General features: G+C 41.6%; 1 protein-coding gene across 1 annotated transcript in view; it reads right to left on the bottom strand.

Moving 5' to 3' along the window:
- Window positions 1–22590, bottom strand: part of CNTNAP2 (contactin associated protein 2) — an 850526-nt gene that overhangs the window by 89365 nt on the left and 738571 nt on the right. Inside the window, exon 16 of the mRNA XM_087917173.1 lies at window positions 8665–8835. Coding sequence (XP_087773299.1) covers window positions 8665–8835 — 171 coding nt within the window. The remainder of the gene's footprint in view (window positions 1–8664; window positions 8836–22590) is intronic.

The following is a 22590-nucleotide window of genomic DNA, read 5'->3' as shown; positions in this document are numbered from 1 at the left end:
TTTCGGGTGGTTGCTCAGGATGTACAATGGAATGAGGCAGCACTATTAGACCCCAGGAGGGTTTGTCATCAGAGCTCTTGGATGAGTTGACGCGCACTGAATGCCCTCACACCCTTCAGGAGTTCATGCATCTGTGTCTTCGTATCAATGTCAGACTTCAGCAGCGACGGGTGCGATGACGGATAGAGACTGTATCTGTTTCCAGCAAGATGGTGCTCTTGGTGGAAGTGCCTTTGGAGGAACCCATGCAGTTGGGGGCTGGCCGCCCTCGCCTGACTCAAGTAGAAAAGAATGGACGTCGTCGTGATGGTTTATGCCTCTATTGTGGCAATCGAGGCCATTTTGCGGCCAAGTGTCCTGTTAAGACATCCACAGCAGCAATACCTGTGGTGGTGGGAAATGAGCATCGCTCGGCCTATGGGGGTCTGCAGGTTGGGGTGTAAAGTCCATAGGCCCGCCATCTTCACCAACCTTGCCACCCTCGCCACCTTTGACATCTTCAACATCTCCACCACAGTCGCTATTGGTGAAGCATTTTGTGCTGCCAGCAAGTGTATTCATGTCTGGTGTGGGAGTGGTGGAGATCCCAGCTTTGGTCGACTCAGGGGCCACAGCCAATTTCATGGATGCTCATTTTGTCAAGCAGTGGTTCATTCCTCAGCAACAGGTAATGGTGGAGACGATTGATGGTCGGCCCCTTTGTTCGGGACCTGTGGTTGTTGCAACCAAACCCCTTTGCAGGCATATTGGGCAGCATGTGGAGGAAACCGTGTTTTACGTTGCTGCAGTGCCTCATTTTCTGGTGGTGCTAGGTTTGGAGTGGCCCATGCTCCACAGAATTTCTGGTCATCTGCAGCTGTGCAGTTCCTTGATAGGAAGTGTGCCGACCATTGCTTGTGCTCCTGTGCAGGGAGTGTGGCTACACCCGTGGACCTGGATCTACCGGCAGAGTTGGTGGACTTTGCTGATGTGTTTGGGGAGAAGGAGGAGGATCAGTTGCCTCTACATTGGGCGTATGACTGTCCAATCAACTTGTTGCCTGATGCAAAATTGCCAGTGGGTCAGATATATTCCCTGTCGGAACCGGAGTTGGCCGCATTGCGGGATTTTATTGACAAGAACCTCCGGAAGGGTTTATCCGACCTTCTACCTCCCCATTGACTGCACCGGTGCTTTTTGTAAAAAAGAAATCAGGGGAGCTACGTCTGTGTTGTGATTACTGCAAGCTGAATGCAATCACAGTGAGGAATCGGTACCCACATCCCCTCATCCCTGAACTGATTGAGCGGCTTCAAGCTAAGATCTTTATGAAGTTGGACTTGTGTGGGGCCTACAATCTGGTTTGCATTCGTGCAGGGGACGAGTGGAAAACAGCTTTCCAGACGAGGTACGGGCATTTTGAGTATAACGTGATGCCTTTTAGATTAACCAATGCCCCAGCTGTGTTCATGAATTTCATGCACGATGTTTTCCATGATTTGTTGGATCAATTCGTGGTCATTTATTTAGATGACATTTTGATTTACTCAGACTCCCTGCGGGAACATTGGCAGCATGTGTGGCTGATGTTGCAACGTTTGCGTGATAACCACCTGTTTGCTAAACGTGAGAAGTGTCAGTTTGCACAAACCACGATTGACTTTCTGGGACATTGTATTTCACCTGCTGGGGTGGAAATGGACCTGGAAAAAATTCAATCATTGCAGGAGTGGGAACCTACATAGTGGGTTAAGGATGTGCAACGACTGTTGGGGTTTGAGAACTACTACCACATATTTATTCCCCGCTTTGCTGCCTTGATTGCTCCCCTTTCTAATTTGCTTAAGAAGGGGGAGAAGTTCCATTGGGGTGCTGAGGAGCAGGCAGCTTTCGAGGTGTTGAAAGTTGCCTTTGCTTCTGAGCCTATCCTCAAACACCCTGATCCAGGCCAGCCATTTGTCGTGGAAACAGATGCTTCCGATGTGGCTGTTGGTGTGGTGCTCCTGCAGGCCTATGCTCCCATAGGCACCTTGTTCCTGTGCACTTATTATTCCCAGAAGTTGTCGGCTCCAGAGCGCAACTATACGATTTAGGACAAGGAGCTATTGGCGGTTAAGGTCACTTTTGAGACATGGCGGCACCACCTGGAGGGGGCTCATCACCAAATCGAGGTTTGGACGGATCATCGCAATTTGGAACACCTATGTACAGCTCGGACATTGAACCAACATCAGGTGAGATGGTCTTATTCTTTGCTCGATTTGATTTCCAGGTGACCTATGTTCCGAGTGGAGGGAATCAATGCACCAACAGCCTATCTTGGAAGCCTGAGTATACCCGAAGGGAGGATAAAATCTTGCCCCGGACGGTGATTCCGTTGGAGTGGTTTGCGCTCACCAAGGAACCTGTGGACCTTCGAATGAAGATCCAGGAGGCGCAGCAGCAGGACCCATTTGTGGCAGCTAGATGTCGAGAATTGGATGAGAATGGGAGACAAGAGACTCCTTGGGCATATATTGGGGACCTGTTGCGGTTTCACGCCAGTTGTGGGGCCGAGTTCAGTATTTGGTGGCATGGAAAGGTTATGGACCAGAGGACTTCACTTGGGTTGATGCCACTGATGTTCATGCTCCTCATTTGGTCCAGGACATTCATGCTCGGTTTCCTCAACATCCTCATCCGCCTGGTCCTGGGGGAGGGGGCCCTGCGGGGGGGGGATAGTGTCATGCCCCTGACTCTGAGGAAGAGAAGGAACAGCCAACAGGGAATGGGAGTGTGGCTCCAGAGGTGATGGAGGAGGCTGGGGAAGGGCAAAGGCCAGCTGAGCAGTCAGCGAAGGATCCAGGCCCATCCCCTATCCATCCTATGCCATGCAGGGAGTAGAGGATCAGGGAAAAGCGAGGTCTACTCAAGGGGAGATTACCATGATCCTCCTCGTGGCTTGCAGGTGGGAGCTATGTATATAAGTATGCAACTGCGCAGTTAGAATTTGCAGGAGTCAATTTAGTGTTCACCTTGAAAGAGGTTTATCTTTGCTGGCGTTCTTTCCATGGATTCTCCTATTTTCCTGGAGTTTATGATTAGTTATCTTGGCTTGCTTTGGAACTCTCATCAATGCACTTTGTTTAGTTTTCTTTTTGCCTCATTATTTACTTTTGTGACTTTAAACTGTGCCTAATAAAACAGTGAAGTTTAAGTTGAAGACCTTACCGGACTTTAATGTATGTTTTGGGTTTTGGGTTATTTTGAGAGACTATGGGTCACCACAGCAAGCCACTGTCAGTCAAAATTCATATTAGTGGTCTGTGGGATTTAAAATTATGAGTTTCAGCCTGTCACCTGCCTAACATTGTACTCATCTGATCTGATGTTAAAGTACTATGTTCCATTTTCTCTTGATACAGGCATTACTATATGCAACTACTGGCACTTGGCAGTGACGGTGTAATAGTGCAGTCTGACGCTGTCATATGTCTAGCTCTTATTGGCTGCTCTTGCCTGCAGTGTGCACATCCACACTTTTCAGTCCTGGTAATTTCTTGTGAAGTTGAATCCTCAGAGAAATGGTGGCTGCCTGTATAAATTATCTGTGATGACCTGGGTGTGGCACAAAGGCAAAACAATCACAAGTAAGAAAAGTCCCTTTAATACCTCCAACTTTGCCCCCAATGTCCAGTTACATTCAGCTGGAGAAAAAATTCTTCCAAAAACAGTCTTTAAATGAAGGAGATTCAGTCCAAAAACAATATATTTATATAAACTGTAAATAAAAATCCACACCACTCCAACCCCAGCACCACTGGAAAGTGAGGTACTGCAGCAATGTAGAACATGGTTTCTTCCACATGCTGCCCAATGCACATGTGAAAGGGTTTGGTTGCAGCAACCACGGGTCCCGAACGAAGGGGCCGACCATAAATTGTATCCACCAATACTGGCAGTGACACTTGTTGCTGGGAATGGACCACTGCATGACAAAATGAGCATCCATGAAATTGGCCATGGCCCCTGAGTCCCCCAAGGCCTGGATCTCCATTGCTCCCTGACTAGACACAAACACATTCACTGTCAGCACAAGATGCTTCACCAAGGATGACTGGGGTGGAGATGGTGAAGATGGCAGTGTTGATGTCACTGCCCGTTTCTCGCCACTGCTGATGTTGCTGCTTTAGGTGCCTTAACAGGACATTTGGCTGCAAAATGGCCTTGGGTGATGCAATAGAGGCACAGGCTGTCACGACGACACCTATCCTTTTCAGATTGGGCAGGTGAGGTTGGGCAGCCCCCAACTGCATGTGCTTGTCCGGAGGTACTTCTGATGGAGGCGCTGTCTTGACGGGAGTGGTTGTGGCATCTGTCCATTGTCATGCCTGGCGTTGCTGAAGCCTGGCATCAATATGAAGTCACAGATGCATGAGCTCCTACAGGGTGCGAGGGCATTCAATGTGTGCCTACTCATCCAGGAGCTCTGATGACCGGCCTTCCTGGAACTGGTCTATCAGTGCTGCCTCATTCCATTGCAGATCCTGGGTGACCACCCAGAAGTCAGCAATTTAGTCCGTGAGCGAGCCTCTATCCTGCTTCAATTCTCTCAATTGCCTGTTTGCTGTTTGGGCCCGAACAGGGTTCTCAAACATGGCCCTTAACTGATGGCAAAACTCTGCATAATTATCCAACAACTGGTTGGGCTGATTCAACAGAGGCGTCACCCAATGTGCTGCAGACACTAACAACAGGCTAATCAAAAAACCCACTGTATCTCAGTGGGGAAGTCCTCTGGCCGAAGGCTCATATAACCTGGAACTGCCCCCCAAAATGCTGGAAATTCAGCCAGCAATCCATCAAATTTATCCAGCACCACTACCAGGCATTTGTGGCAGAGGTGGTATTCAGCCGGTTCGCACCGGTTCTGGTGACACGGTAGCAAGAATTTGGTGCGGGTCACAGAATCAGTAGCAACATCTGGCTGGCCATGTCCCCAAACTGGTACGGTGGCCTGACGGTCGCCGCTCACTTGCTTGCCCTGCCTGCCCTCTTGCCGCTCGCTTGCTCTGCCTGCATGAGGCTCGGCCCGCCCATCCCAAGCCCATCCTATAAAAATGCTTTGCCACATGGCCCTATCACTTGTGCATGCTAGCCTGCTCTGCACAGCTGCCTGCCTAAGCTGATTTGAGACTGAATTGAGTCTACTCTACTCTTCCCCAATGAATGTTCCGGCTTCCTCCTGCCTGCAGGACTAGGTAAACACTGACTCGCTAACCCCCGCTGCCCAGCCCCGATCCTGGATTGAACCCTCAGCCCTCCTTCCCACCACCCGGCTTCGCCCTGAGCTTCTGCCAGCCTCTGCCAGCTGCAGCCTCAATCCGCAGCCTGGCGTAGCTCCCCAAGTCACTGCAGGTCCCTTATGGGCCAGCTGCTACCCTTTGTGGGCCACCAGCCCCCCCCACCAGGCTTCAAAATGCCCCTGGAGCTCCTTGCCACCTCCCGGCCTCACCTCAGACTTCTGGCAACCTCCGGAGGCCATGGTCTACAGTCTCTGCCTCACATAGCTGGCCAAGCTGCCATGATTACTTGTGCCAGGCTGCTGAAAAACGCTGCTTGACACCACCCAGCCTCGCTCCAAGCTTCCGGCAGCCTCTGGAGGCTCGGGCCTCCAACTTGGGGCCTTTCATTGCCGGCCAAGCCACTGTGATGCTGCAAAAGCCCCCTGGAGCTCCTTCCTGCAGCCCGGCCTCACTCTGAGCTTCCAAGCTGCTGCAATTGCTTCCAAGCCCCATGATCACTTCCAAGCTACCGCAATTGCCCTCCCCTCAAGGGCTTCTAAAAGGGCCCACAGTCTCCAGCCTAGCCAGCCTTGTTAAAATAACCCACTTCCCTTCCCCCACCAGTCTCCAGCAAGTACCTACCTCCTTCAGACGTCTTCTCCCGATTTCTGAACTGCTGCTGTAAACTTGTCTCCTGCCTTGCTTGCACTGCATCCAGCTCATCGGTGAGCAACTGATTCTGCCTGCCTGCTTTCCTCAATTGGGTAACTAAGTGGCTTTTTTCCCCTACTCATTATTTAAATCAGGGCAGGGGTCTTCAAACTTGGCAAGCTTAAGACTTGTGGACTCCCAGAATTCCTGAGCTAACAGGAGGAGGAATTCTGGGAGTTGAAGTCCACAAGTCTTAAAGCTGTCAAGTTTGAAGTCCCCTAATTTAAAAAAACAGTAAGTGTGTTATTTTTTTTTTTAGGAAATAGTCATAAAATTTAGGAAATTTTAACTGCTTTTCTATTTTTAGAAAGCAGCTGGTTTGTGAGATTGTCATTGTTTGTGTATGGAAGTTCTTTTAAATTGTGTGAAATGTTATGTGCCTATAAATTAAAGGTATACTTTTAGATTTTTCTAGCTGTATCTGCTTTGTAAGTGTGCATGTGTAGTTTTCCTAGTTGTGTAGGGAGTGTGTTTTCAGTTATGTAGTTTTGTGGGTCTGCTGCCAATCCAGTCATGTTACAGTGCCACTTTTAACATGACTGGATTGGCAACAGATCCACAAAACTACACAACTGAAAACTAAACACACACTCACATAGCAGATACAGCTGGAAAAATCTAAAACAGTCAGTCACATGGCTGCCAAGCCATGCCCAACCAGTCACATGGCTGCCAAGCAACACCCACCAAATAACCCACACCCACACAATCACATGACCCCCCTAAGCCACACCCACAAAATAACCCTCGCCCACAGAACTGGTAGTTCAATTTTTTGAATCCCACCACTGATTTGCGGTGTGGCCGGACAGCTTGCATTTGCGCAACCTGCACAGTCAAAAGACTGCTGGGCTAGCTGGTCATTGTCTGGTCTGAGTTGATCCATGGTCACCCCACATAAAACAGAAGCAAGTTGAAGGGGTGGTGGGAAGCAAAATGTGGTGACCCAGGGCATGGCATAAAGGCAACACAGTCACATAGTAAGAAAAGTGTCTTTAATACCTCCAACTTTGCCCCCAATGTCCAGTTACCTTCGGCTGGAGAAAAAACTCTTCCACGAATAGTCTTTAAATGAAGGAAATTCAATCCAAAAACAAAGTACCTATAAACTGTAAATAAAAACCCACACAAACTATGCTACAGCAATTAACTGGACAGGGCAGGATCAGGAATTGCAGACTTCAAAGGCCAACAAAACACACACAGTTGGGAAGATGCCAGGAACCCAGATAAGCATCGACAATAACAGATAACTCACGATTTGCTTCCAACAAGTTGCTATGCACAATCTCCCTTTTTAAACACTGTGTTCCCAGTTGCAGCTAATGAAGGGAATCAGGGCCCTTTCCTGCCCTGTAAGCCATGCAACTCACGTTGCTCCTTTCTCTGTTCCTCCCTGCATGTCCTAGGATGAAGAGGGGGTGGGCCTGGATCTCCCTCTGAATTCCCTCTGCCTTGCTCTACCTCTGCCCTGCTCTGCCCAGCCGGACTTTGCCCTTCCCCAGTTTCTTCCACAGCCATGGGAGCCACACTCCCACTCCCTGTCAGCTGCTTGGCCTCCTGCTTGGAATCAGATTTTGACAGGGGCATGACACTATCCAATCTCTTCTCATTTCTTAAACATTTGATCAAAAGGTTAGCTAATTAATGCTATGCAGATGAAGGTAGAGTCACAGAAACTGTCCCTTATTTGTTTTCTTTTTGCAACTTAGCGAACATTGCAGTTTTTAAGTGTATTCTGGCAACAAAGAGAACAGAAACTTCTAGGGTAAGAGAGCATAAACTACTAGGGTATGCTTGAGAGAGCAAGCAGTCTACTCACTGAGGTCTGTCAATAGTTTCCTTTACAAAGTGATAGACATAACAAGAAAAAGCATAAGAACGCACAAGAGAGAAAGACTACTAGAAGACAGGACAGATGACTCAGATAAAGCAAGCAAGTTCAAAAGAACTAGTAAATGAGAGAGAGAAGGAGGGAAGAGAAAATGTATGAATAGTTCATGATATTGGCGATCTTTATGCCTATTTCACAGATCGTATTGGGGCTTTTCAATAAAGCAGGAAAAGCCGAAAGTTCTTACTCACTTCAGATCAAATTTTGACAGTACTAAATCTCTGTATTTAGGTAGTTGCAAAATCCCTTTAGGTAGTTGCAAAATCCCTATTTGTCTTTGCTCATAGCCACGTTCAGGAAAGTGACTGGTAAATGTTTTACATTAAAGCTGTAAGATTAAGCACCACTTATTGGCCTCATTACCAAAGCATAAGAGAGATCAGTGGCATAAGAGATCAAGATACATCAGTATACCTTTGTGCCCTTAAATGGACTAGAGATAAATATATTATACTAACTATCAGAATGTGCAACTGTATTTAAATTTCCAGATAGCCTTGAATTTCTCATTTTAAGTAAAATTTTAGTCTAATTATTGTGTGATTGTAAGGAAGAAAATCATGTTCATCTTAAATTATTGGGGAAAAGATTTTAAAATCAAAGGAAAGTGGCATTATTATTTAGCATAGCTATGTAAGCAGGCCTACTTCTGAACTGGCTGGATTAAAAACATTAAATTAAGCATTCTAGATTAAGACAGGATATCCAGACTCATTTTTATGCTTCATTGGAGATTTCATAGAGTATGCATGATAATAAAAATTTAAAACCTTATCTTTCATCTGATACTCTCATTCATGCTGTGAACATACTTACATTTTAACTCAAGTTTGATGAAATCTGAATTCCCCCGATTCTCAAGGAAGACTCCATCAGGGGCTGATGTTTTGAAGTAGAATGAAATGTCAGCACTAGTCTCTCCTTGAAAGGTAGAGAAGTGGAGATATGAAGATCGAGTAACAAATGATGCAGCATTCCAATAATTCTCTGTAATATACAAAAATATATTTCTTTTGAGCTATGTGCTACTTAAAATTAGACAAAATAAACAATACTTTTTAATGAAGGGACAGAAAGCTGAAGCTGAAATGAGAAGCAAGCTATATTATTTGTCTTTTATATAGAAAAATAATATTTTAATTAAAATATTAATAATTTGATTCTTTTATTGATAGATAGTTGCAGCCTAATATTGCCTATAATTTAATTAGCATGATTGCTGTTCATAATATATATTATACCAGAAAATTATGTTTGTACTTAATAAACAAGAGTGCTTTTTACTTAGCTGCCAAGCTTTCCTCTGCTAAATCATACAGATACAGATAATCAGAGTTGGAAGGGACCTTGTAGGTCATCTAGTCCAAGCGGGAGATCCTACACCATTTCTGACAAATGGCAGTCCAATCTCTTCTTGCAAGTCTCAACTGATGGGACTCCCACAACTTCCGAGGGCAAGCTGTTCCATTGGTTAATTGTTCTCACTGTCAGAAAGTTTCTCCTTGTTTCCAGGTTAAATCTCTCCTTGTTCAGTTTCCATCATTTATTCCTTGTCTGGCATACAGGAGCTTTAGAAAATAGCTTGACGCTGTCCTCCCTGTGGCAGCCCCTCAAATATTGGAAGACCGCTATCATGTCTCCCCTGGGAGACTTGAAACAAATCATACTTGAAACAAGATCTGAAGTGATTAATTGAATTCCTGAAGATCAACATTGCATCCTTTTGTGATGAGATTTTATGAATTCCATTACAATTAAGTTAAAGTTAAAAATCCCAGGTCAAATATTTTTAGATAAACTATACTGAAATAAAAGGAAAAAGACAATTCTAGGAGATCTTGAAATCTAACATATGCAGAACAATTGATATTTAGAGAGTTTATAGACATGTTTTCTAGAAACTACAAAATTTCACAAATTGAATTAAAAAACAAAACAATGTAAAATATAACTAGAGGCATAATAATATAAAGAGCAAACTTGAATACCTCTAACCAAGTACATAGAAGAAATACATACAGAAAGATATTAAGATATTAAGTCTTTAGCTATTATATCTTATCACAATGAAAGTGAATAAAGTTCAGCTCAGTTTACTTAGTTATCATATAAATTACAAGGTTAGTTGGGTACCTAATGTTATAGCATTTAAACTATCTTAAAATAAACTTTTATTCAGAAAGGACCAATAAGGACATCCGGTGGCACTTCTGTCAAGGACGGATGGAGACCACGATCATGTGCGGCTTCGATCCATGCTTACCCTGTTGGAGGGGTACCTACGGGACTGAACCCACCTAGGAGGGGTGGGGGAAGAGGGGGAGACTGCCAGATGGGTCAAGGGGAGCCACACCTCCCCTCTCTGGCTTGGTATAATCTCCTGGAAGACAGAGAGAAGCAGCAATTTTAATGGCTACCCTGAAGACAGGAAGCTGCTGGGACCTAAGTGTGTGCTGGAGAGGTGAAGTGCTGAGTGGCATAATCCAGGCAAGAGAAGCTGAATCTTTTGTTTTAATAACCCCAAAAAGCAGAAAGAAAGATTCCTTGTTTGAGAGTACAACAGTGGCAAATAGAAAACAAGAGGACAATATAAGGTAAATAAAATCTGGATTACAAAAGAGCTATAACGAAATTAAGGACAGAATTGGGAATAATATACAGAACCTGGTATTAATTTGGCATTGGATAAAATGCTGAACTTGCTTGGAATTGATTATACTTTTAAAAAAAAGCCAATGGTTGAAATGCTCAAAAATTAACATTAATATAATTGAAAAAAAAGGAAAAAAAGAATTTTGAAAAGTGGAAGCTATATAGAGTGCCATCTAATGGTACAAGGTATTTTTTTCTGGATGACTTTACGGAAAATTACTGGTATGTTAAATGTCTGAATGAGAAAGACGTGAAATAAAAGTCTTTAACAAGAACCCAGGAAACTTAAAAGAAAAAGGGGGAGATTGCAGCAAGAGGACAAAGGAAGGCAATATCTTGGGACTGTTGGGAGTTGACTGTGCAAAGGAAATAGAAGGACCAATAAAGAAAAGAGATATAAACGGAGTCTCTTGGCAAGGATTACAATTAACTTTAATAAAATAAAAAATAACACAATTGATTAAAAAAATGGAAGCAGCAAGCAAAGAATTTAAGTTGGAACTGCAAACTGTGAAAGAAATGATGAAAGAAGGGGATTATTGGACACACTAGCAGAAAAAGTAATGCAATTTATAGCAGAACAAAGGATTCTAGAGAGGAGGAGCCAAAGGAAGAGGAAAACAGCCAAGATGGACATGAAGACTCAGAGACATTGCCAGGACACAAAAGGAACCAAAACTAAGACATTGATGACAGAGATAATAAATAAAAGAGAAAAAGCTCTGCCTGGATGAACACAAAAATGCAGTAAAAAAGCTGGAACACACTTCCTCACTAGTCCAACACATGAAAGCAACAGGTCATAGCATCGACTTCAATGGCACCAAAACCCTAGCCACTATAGAAAACCCCAGCCACAGAATTATCAGAGAAGCCATAGAGATTGAAAAAAGACCTGAAAGCATGAATAGAAGAGATGACTCCACCAGACTGTCAATTATTTGGAAGCCTGTACTCACAAACAAAAAAAAAATCTCCACACCACAAGCCAGGCAAACACCTGGGCACAAACAGACCCCCTCTGATACCTCCAGCTCAAAGACACCCCAACCAGGCACCCAGATGAAACCTAGCTTCCTAACAAATGATAGCTGTCCATTTATTTGGAGCCAAGCTGCACTAAAAGCCTCCAATACAGGAACACACCACTGTCACCCGTCATTGCAAACCTGTTCATGGAAGAATTCAAATCCAGAGCCCTGGCTAACACCCACAAACCCACATTTGTGATTTGGCCCCATGGAAAAGAAAATCTAAACAATTTCCTAACACACCTAAACAGCACACACCCCAAAATCAAGTTCACCATGGAAATGGAAACAAACAAACAACTACCATTCCTAGATGTACTAATCTACAAAAAAACAGATGGCACACTAGGACACACCATATACCAGAAGAAAACACACACCAACTGCTACCTTAACGCCCAATCCCACCACCACCCAGCACAGGTAAACTCCGTGGCCAAAACACTAATTGCCAGAACCAAATGCCTGGCAGACAAGACACACATAAAGACTGAACTATGCACCCTGACTAAAGTACTGACAGCCAACGACTTCCACAAAAGCAAAATCACCGGCTTGATCCACAAAAACACACTGAGACATAATGGAGACCTAGAAGATGAACAGACCTATGGAACAGCTATCCTGCCCTACATAAGAGGTACTATAGACAAAATCAGTAAGATACTACACAGGCATCACATCAAAACTGCCTTCAAAACAGACAGAAAAATAGCAGCCATCCTAAGAAACCCCAAAGATAAAACTGACCTGGAAAACCAAGGCATATACGAAGTTCCCTGTGCATCATGCCCTGCCACATACATTGGACAGACCAATAGAAGAATAAGTACCCGCCTGGATGAACACAAAAATGCAGTCAAAAAGCTGGAACAAACTTCCTCACTAATCCAACACATGAAAGCCACAGGTCATAGCATCGACTTCAATGGCACCAAAACCCTAGCCACTATAGAAAACCCCAGCCACAGAATTATCAGAGAAGCCATAGAGATTGAAAAAAGACCTGAAAGCATGAATAGAAGAGATGATTCCACCAGACTGTCAATTATTTGGAAGCCTGCACTCACAAACAAAAAAATCTCCACACCACCAGCCAGGCAAACACCTGGGCACAAACAGATCCCCCCTGATACCTCCAGCTCAAACACACCCCAAACAGGCACTCAGATGAAACCTAGCTTCCTAACAAATGATAGCTGTCCATTCACCTGGAGCCAAGCTGCTCTAAAAGCCTCCACTACAGGAACACAACGTTGCCAGCCAACCAAGACAAAAAAAGCCACAAAACAGACAGAAGATATTAGAAACACCAATCAAGCAGAATACAACAAACTCCAAGACCAATAAACACAGACCAAGACTCCCAACCAATCAGGACGAAGAAAAAACCATTCTGGCACAGCAGTAGGCTAGCCCCAAATTTAAAACTGAAACAACTGTAAAAGTCTGACTCACAGACGAACACAATACAGAAGCCTGATGATGGCAGATGAGATTGTTTGTTTTTGTAGATTTTCACGGGTACAGATATGTAGGTCTAGGTGTGTTCGGGTTTTTCCCGTGTAAGATTAAGAGTATCTTGGCGATGTTTCGGCAAGGTCCCACTCGCCATCCTCACCCTGGTGCTTTCGGCTTCGTGCCAATACAAGCAGTGTGTGATCGGAGTTGCGTCTCTCTATAAATACTGGTGGTGGGGGCCCTAAGCTCTATGGCCTCCCCAAAATACACAAAGAAGGAATACCACTCAGAGCCATAGTCAGCTCCATAGGGTCATCTCTACAGAATATTGCCAAATTTCTCGCCAAACAACTCCAGCCCTACACAGAATCCATCATCTCACACGTACAAAACTCCTTCCACTTCATAGAAACAATAAAGAAACAAAACCTACAACCCAGCGACCTACTCGTGAGCTTCGAGGTCATATCCCTCTTCACCCAAGTATCCATCAAAGAAGCCTTGACAGTCATCCAAAACAAATACAACCCTCCCAAACACATCCTAGATCTGACCAACCACTGCCTAACCAACACATACTTCATCCACAATGGACAAAGATACAAACAGATAGAAGGAGCATCCATGGGATCACCCCACTCACCCATCATCGCTAACCTATACATGGAACACTTTGAAACCAACACTCTAGACAAATCCGAAAACAAATCCCTCTTTCTCTCTGTTTCTTCCCCTCTACTTCCCCACCTCTGTCCCTTCTTTCTCTCTTGGAAAGCCAAGGCTGGGCCAATCCTGCAAGCACTCCTTGGAGTGCTTTGCTACTCTTTTCTTTCTTCTTGGAAACTTTTCAGAAATCCAGGCTGGCTGAGGAATAAGAGCGAGCCGTGGCAGAGGCTCCCCCAAAGATGACCTTCCTCCCCTTCCACTTCCTCTTGTGAACCCCTAGCCAGCTATGGTAGGGCAAGAGGGCGTGCACAAGTGGTGACACCCTCCTCAAGTGATCTGCCAGGCTTGGCCAAAGCACAGCAAAGGCATCTGGGACTGGTGGGTTGACCAGCTGATGAGTGAACATCTTTGGCAAGGGCATACTGGCTTTCTCAGAGTCTTACCCCCAGGGTGGGTGTGCGAGATTTGGTGGTGCCAACCCCCTTTTTCTGTTACCCTAAGCTTCTTTACTCCTTCAGCAGATCGGTGTTGGTGGCAGCTTTGATTGAAAAGCATCCTTTGGGTGATGAAAGTCCCTTGTGCAGGTTTAATGCTGTAGCTGGGCACTGCAGTCCTTCTCCCTTTCTTTTTTTTTTTAAACAAATCTTATTAACTTTACAAAACAATACACAGACAATCAAGGCATAATAACATAAAAGATCTTTCTGAAAAAACCAGTAGAACATACAAAATATTTCCAAATTGTAATATGTATATTTACATTATCTACTCAACTTCATATCTTATCTCATTTTCTCCTTTTCATTCTATTATCCAAATTATATTTCTTACTAATTAAAATTTTTTGCCTTTCAAAAAACAATACACAAACATACAAGACATAAACATAAAAAACATAAAACATCTTTTCTGAAAGCTGCTTGATCCCGGGTTAAAACTCTTCGCACAGACGCAAATTCAAAAATCATATTTACTTTATATATCATTCCATATCTTATTACCATTTTCAATTTTCTATATAGCTTCTTCCCTCTTTTATCTTTCTTAGTTTTATTTTATTTATCTTATCTCAATACAATTCATAATACTTATCATTCTTTGTCTGTTCTTTTCCAGTTATCCATCCATCTTTTCTCTTTAAATATACTTCTCCTGTACACTGATTGGTGTAACGCCTTTGACTCTTTCCCCTAACTTAATAATACTTAATATAACACTTACATTATATTTGGATTCTGATTAGTACATTCTAAAATTACACAATAAATTTTATAGGAAAAACAAGAACACTACAATTACAAAATAAAAGCATATAAACCACCATCGATACCATTAAAAGGCCAATCATATATATTGATACACATTTTACTCTAAATACACATATAAAAACACAATCTTATGTACCTTCCAGAATCCCTTTTTCAATTAAATTTACCCATTGTCTCTAAATAGATTTTGTTTCTTTAAATCTTGCTTCCCACCATTAAGGCTTCTCATCCCCTCCTTTCTCTCTTGTTTATTTTTCTCCTTGCCCTTTTTACCCCGTTGTCTCTCCTCCTCCCTTTTCTTCTTCTGCTTACCCCCTTTCTGTTGTTTTCTAACCTTGTATCCACCTTTCATCTCATTTTTCTCTTTTTGGATTGTTTTCTCAAACCTTAAAATCCCCTTTTTCTTTTCCTCTTCCTCCTCCTCCCCAAAGAAAACCCATTGTTCATCCAAGATGGCTTCTTCTTCTTCTTTATTCCAGTCATCCTGCTGCGTAGTCAGTTTTCATAAGTGCATACCGCCATTTCTAGAAATTGAGAAAAAGTGCCCAAAGTGTCTTTTCCATCTTGCTCTTCTTTTTTATATTTTTTATATTGAATTTTTAGTTCATCCAGAAGCAATGCCATCATGAAGAGAAAAACTTCTTCAAAAACAACCACCCAAGTATTTTTAATCAAGGATAATTCCAAAAAGTTCCAAAGTCACTAAGAGATCCAAATAAACTATTTCTTTTAATACTTTTTCTTTCTTTCTTCTATTTCTCTTTCTGGGGTTACTGATTGATCAAAGAGTTCCCATTAAAATATATCTTTCTTTAAAATTCTAGGCAGTCTCCTCCTTTTTCAAGTTCTGCTCCAAAATTTTTTTTTCCCTCTCCCCCCACTTACAACAACAATTTCCCTTTAAACGCCCAGAAATCCATACCTCAAATACGGGTTTTCCAATTTCTGAAGTTAAATCCAATGTCCAGAAATCCTTTATCCCATGTCTTTAACTTTCAAATCGAATTACCTTCGGTGCCCAGATATATTTTCCAAGTCTCCGTCTGCTATTTCTATGGGGTGGGAGAGTGAATAAGAAAAAGTTTCCCCTTGACAGCTTTCTCCGCTGCTTTTCTCTTCTTAGGGATACAATGTATCTTTCAGGCAGTTCAAGCAATTCTGTTTCCAGGGTTTTAAAGGTTGTTATTTTCCTGGCTCAGCCAGCACTTTCACTTCTGATTCTTCTTTCTCCTTCTTCCTCCAGCACAATCTTTTCCAGCTGCCGGCTTCTTTGTGGCGGCCATTACTGACCGCCACTCCACCGCCTTGAGAAAAGGAGGTTAAGCTGGGTGAGGAGGGGGTCTGCGACACCTCCTAACCCCTTCCCAGATCCTCCCTATCTTCGGCTGCCTCTACAGGGCAGCCTTATCCTCCAGACCCATCAGGATCGGAGGCACCAAGATGGCTAGCGCAACAGGGATCACGCACAGTCACGAATCCCCACTGCCGCTGAAGCCTGGCAAACCGGAAGCCCTGGCCCTTCTCCCTTTCTGTTGTCCCCTCCTCCTGGATCCCATTCCCATCCCACCAGTCCTCATGTTTGCCAGGCCAGTGTCAGTCACGGATGGGCTGGGCCAGTGGGTGGAGAGCAGTTGCACATCTCCCCAAGTGACAGAGGCATGCTCAGCACCAACAAAAACCAGAAGAAGCACCAGCAAGAGATGAGGTACTGGAGAATCAGCCCCGCCTGTTTCTCCATCCCCTGCCATCACTCTTACCTTCTCAGGCCAGGCAAGGAATGACTGGGAGGGGAGGGTGAGGGGCAGGGCCAATGAGTGGTGAGATCATTTGACAGAGAGCCACAGGAGAGAGACAAAAGAGCCGGATGTGGCTCTGGAGCAATGGGCTGCTGACACCTGTGCTAAAGCAAGGCTGTCAAGCTCCCAGCCCATGGGCCAGATGCATCATGTGCTGGCCATGTTCACATCCAGTTTAGTGAAGGGGAAAAAAGTCCCAATATGTCATGTGACACCACCATGATGATGTGAGTTTGACATCCCTATGGTAGAGCTTTTGTCAGACAATAGGAAATGTAGAAATTCTGGGAGAATCTGGCAAGTCCAACATATATTTTGAGATGCCCATAAAATTGACAAGTAATGCTACATGTTCAGTTCTTCTCATGCTCACAGGGACACAATTGTTTGTATAGAGAAATGAAAAAATATTTTTGCTCTAGTACCACCAAAAGATAGCTTCTGCATCTTACCATCATAGCCCCTGCACTTTACTATGGTAAAGACTCTTCTATTACCTGAGTAAACCAGGTCCTTTTGTGAGGTATAAAGCAGGTTTTAGAAGATATATGCTGCTCCGCTGGCAATTTAGGAGCTCTGTCTAGATTACTTTGGCATTGTTCATCCAGAATAAGTTGTTTAATGAGTCATCCATAATATATTATTTAATGAGTTACATTGTCAGATCATAGCCCCTTTCTAATGCTTTTTGTGGAAAAAGACCATGTATTGGTAATTTGCTTGCAAGGGATGTTATTCATTACGACTAATAGTTATCTGACAGCATTGGGGTGAAATTGGGGGGAACAGGAAAGATGAGCAAAATTCAGACACTAGATAATTAAGAGTCAGTTTTTTGGCTCTACCTTCATCATAGCTGATTGAAGATGTCAAGATGCACTAGAGACACAACACAAAAATTGCCCTGAGAAATTTGGACAGGGCTCATTCTAGAAAGCCAAAATTGGGAATTATCCAAATTGAGCTCTATAGATGAGCTGAGCCAAAAAGCTTGACCAATTCAAAACAGAGGAAGAAATGAGCATGTGAACATAGGTACATGAATGCATGTAATGCTGCATCCTACTGGTTATATAGAAAAAGAAACTCCTGGAATATTCTGTTTACCAAGAGTATGCCTTTACTGAAAATTCCATATGGGTACAGTGTTAGAAAAGCCAGTTCTAATGATTTCCTGTTCAAACAGTAAGGTCCATTGTCCAGAATCATTTGCACTTGCTTTGTTTTGGAAATAGTTTGGTGCACTCGGCACCTTCTGTACTGGCCATATTCCCCTCTAGGACTTAATTGGGGCTTATTTTGGGGATAGGGCTTATATTAAGAGCATTCTAAAAATCCTGCTAGGACTTATTTTCTGGTTGGGTGTTATTTTGGGGGAAACACGGTAGTATAGGTCCTTATGGAAATCACATTTGGACAGTTTCTCAAGCACATCTCTAATCAGTTTCAAATGTTCCTCCTTGTTCCTCCATATTTGGCATAGACTTGGATTGTGATGCATCGGCCACAATTAGACAGAGGAGCAGTGGTTGACCTCCTGGTGGGATCCAGGTAAGTTATTTCTCTGAGAACTGGCTTAATGTCAACCATTCCACTGTGTAAGACAGCAAAAGAAATTCCTGGGACTTTTTTTTATCAAAAGTATAACTTTACTGAGGAATCTACATGAACACAGAAATAGAAATGCCAGTTTTAAATATTTTGTGCACAAACAGCATGGGAAAAGGTTCTGTTTTCCTTCCTGGAGCTCCCATTATCTATCAATCATTTGCATTTGCTTTCTTTGGGGAATAGTTTATCTGCCTCAGACATTCCAACCTATACATTGGGTGTTGAGTCTGTCTCAAGCTTCCAATTAGCACCCTCGCATTACACACTTTCTTCCCAAGCCTCCCTTACAATGCAAAGAAATAAATAATCCAAGGAACATTTTTAAATCAAAAGATATAACACCTTAACTCTTAAGTATGTTATTAGGGACAGTAATTTGGCATGTCATCTTCATGCCAAAGCTTTCTGGAATTGCCATATTTGCCATATTTGAAAACTTAATGAAAAAACTATTGTAATCCATAGTTGTTTTAACCCACCTCTCTCATCTCTGTATAGGAAATGAGAAAAGTTAATCATGAATGCCATTACTTTTCATAAAAGACTGAAAAAATGAATCTTGATTGTGGTACATTGCTAGTCATAATCACAAACAACATAAGCAAAATTGATCTACTCTTTTCTTTCAATCTTGCAAAATGTCATTTTCATTAAATCAGAACAGTAAATATTACAACCTGAAATAGAAAACTATCATGTAATCTGTAGCTCTTACACTGCAAAAACGTATGAACTACACAACTCGATCAGGGCAGAGCAATAGACGCAATCTACATAGACTTCTGTAAAGCCTTTGATTCAGTGGTACACGACAAACTACTCCTAAAACTAAAATCTTACGGTATCTCTGGACAACTGCATAACTGGATAGAAGCATTCCTGTCAAACAGACAACAAGTGGTCAAAATTGGGAGTGTCCTATCAAATTCTGCACCTGTCAACAGTGGTGTCCCCAAGGCAGTGTTCTAGGACCAACTCTTTTCATACTCTACATAAATGACCTCTGTGATCATATCAAGAGCAACTGCTTTCTCTTCACTGATGATGTAAAGCTATTCAACACCACAGACATACTGCTACCCTTTAAAAGACCTTGACTATGTATCAGAATGGTCAAACAAATGGCAACTTCAAATCTCAACAAATAAATGCTCTGTCCTCCATATTGGCAAAAAAAATCAGAAAATAAAATGCAGGCTGAATAGTCAAGACCTTGTTGATGATCCAAGCTCTATAAAGGACCTTGGAATACTCATCTCTAATGCTAGAGCCCACTGTAACTACATAGCCAAAAAGGCATTAAGAGTTGTTAACCTAATCTTACATAGCTTTTTCTCTGGTAATATCACACTAATAACTAGAGCATACAAAACATTTGCTAGACCAATACTTGAATACAGCTCATCAGTCTGGAACCCACATTACGTATCTGATATTAACACAGTTGAGGAAATCCAGAAATATTTCACAAGAAGAGTTCTCCATTCCTCTACTCGTTGCAGAATACCTTATGCCACCAGACTTGAAAGTCTAGACCTAGAAAACCTAGAACTATGCCGCCTTTGGTCTGATCTAAGTATAGTATAAAAAAATCATACATTGCAATGTCCTACCTGTCAATGAATACTTCAGCTTTAACCATAACAACACAAGAGCAAACAATAGATACAAACTCAAGGTTAATCGCACCAAACTTGATTGCAGGAAATACAACTTCAGCAACAGAGTGGTCAATGTCTGGAATACCCTACCTGACTCTGTGATTTCTTCCCCAAACCCCAAAAACTTTAACCTTAGACTTTCTACTATTGACCTCACCCCTTTCCTAAGAGGTCTTTAGGGGGCTTGCATAATGCATCAAGATGCCTACTGTCCCTGTCCTATTGTTTCTTTTATTTTTCTTATATGTATCCATTTCATGCATTCATAACTATGTATATACTTATACCTATTATCTTGTAAGTGATTGACAAATCAAATAAATAAAAATAAAAATAAATAAATAAATAAATAAGAAGATAAAGAATTTTATAAGATTTGGGATTTATTTTATCAATGGTTAGAAAATAAATTGTGGTAATGAAATATGTAGAACTTTAGAATAGAACTATATAGAATATATAAAGATTTATTATCATATTATAATTATGGGATGGATTTAGGATGATAGTATTAATTACTATAAGATAAATCAATTTAAAAATATGGAATATCTCTCATAATATGTATGAATAATAGTATAGTCAAATGACTGAGTAACAATGATAATAATGTATTTAGGAATATTTGATTGATAAAATGAGAATATATACAAGTAATTGTAAGTGAGGACTATGGAGTGAATGCACAAAACAATTTGTAACCAACCGACACACTGTATGTACGTAAGTGGAAGATGGCTTGATGTGTTTATGTTGTGTTTGTGTATGTTTGTTTACAAAACAAAACAAAATGTTGTTTTTTAAAAGAATAAAAAATGAAGAATACAAGGTCCAAGCATTTGCAGACGACCTTGTATTCTTTGTAGAAGAACCAATAAATTAAAGAGATAGAGAGATATGGAGAGGTGGCAGGTTTAACAATTAATAAGGATAAAACTAAAATGATAACAAAATATCTAACAGAGAAACAAAAAAAAGAAATTAGAAGAGGTAATGGGCATATAAATTGTAAAAAGAATTAAATATTTAGGAATTTGGCTTACAGCAAGATGTTCAACAATAAAAGAAGAATAATTATGTAAAGTTGATACGAGAAATAAAAAACGATTTAGAAAAATGGGGGAAATTGCAATTATCAATGTTAGGAAAAATAGTGACTATTAAGATGAACATCTTGCCAAGAATGTTATTTCTCTTTCAAAATATTCCAATTAAATTAGATAAATGTTTTTAACAAATTAAATACAATTATCACGAAATGGATTTGGTCAGGGAAAAAACTGAGAATAAAATTAGGCTCCTTACAAGATAATAGATGCAGAGGTGGATTTGGACTCCCTGCCTGGGAACAATATTATAAAGTGGCAATTTTAACATGGATTAAAGACTGGGCCAATTTGAGAAACAAAAGAGTTTTAATCCTAAAAGGGCACAATTTGAAGGCGGAGTGGCATGCCTTCATGTGGAACCCTGGAAATAAAAGTTATACTCACTTTAATAGGCATATAATTAGAAGTTCACTATTGAAAGTGTGGAAAGAGATTAAACACAAACATTATATGAAGATCCCAGGATGGGTTTCCGTCATGGAGGCATTGATCCACCCCAATGCATTAGAAACTGGAAGAAAAATTAGGTATTATGATGTACTAATTTCCCAAGGAAGATTAAAGACAAATAAAGAAATTAGAGAGCAAGGGATGAAAATAGAGTGGTGACCATATTTACAACTGAAGACAAGATATAAAAAAGACACGGAAGAGTTTGGAATTGAGATAAAACAATTCAATAAAATATTGGAGGGAACATATGAAAAAATAATCTCTAAAATGTATAATTACCTGTTAGAATATGAAATGGCAGAAGAATGGCCCAATGATCGCATGGGCAAGGAATGTAGGGCACAATATTAATTTGGAAGACTGGAAAAAAATTGGAATAAAAATTACAAAATAACAAAATCGGCGTTCTCTAAAGAAAATCAATATAAAATGTGTTACCGGTGGTATCTGGCACCCTCAAGGTTAGCTAATATATACCCAGACATGAGTCTGATGTGTTGGAAATGTAAGCAAACGAGGGGCACCTTCTTCCACACCTGGTGGCTCTGCCCAAAAAGTAAAAAATATTGGAAAAAAATTAGACTGTGGATAAAAGAAACTACAAATATTCAATTAGAATTTAAACCTGAAATATTTTTGTTGGGAATGTTAAAAGGGGACTATGCAAATGAAACAAAATATTTAATTCTCCATATAATCACAGTGGCAAGAATTGCATTGGCACAATGATGGAAGGGCGAACAAATGCCAACAAATAATTTGATTACTCAGAAAATACTTGACTGCGCTGAAATGGATCTACTTACACAAAAACTTAGAGATATGGAAGACTCAAGATATATTACAGCTTGGGATAAATGGTATAAGTGGTTTAAAGAGAAAAAACCAGGAAATTAAAAGATATGGATTTGATGAATGGAATGGTTCAATTAAGAACATTTATCAAAATAGGAAATGAATAGTAGTAAAATTATTACCAAGAAAAAATCACACCATATTAGTTGATTAGAAACATCTATGTTTTATATGTTTAT

Source organism: Pseudonaja textilis, chromosome Z (assembly GCF_049901715.1).
Source record: "Pseudonaja textilis isolate UNSWEBS1 chromosome Z, rPseTex1.2, whole genome shotgun sequence".
NCBI classification, from domain to species: Eukaryota; Metazoa; Chordata; class Lepidosauria; order Squamata; family Elapidae; genus Pseudonaja; species Pseudonaja textilis.
Note: the sequence above shows the minus strand (reverse complement) of the source record. Positions and strands in the feature narration are given on the sequence as shown.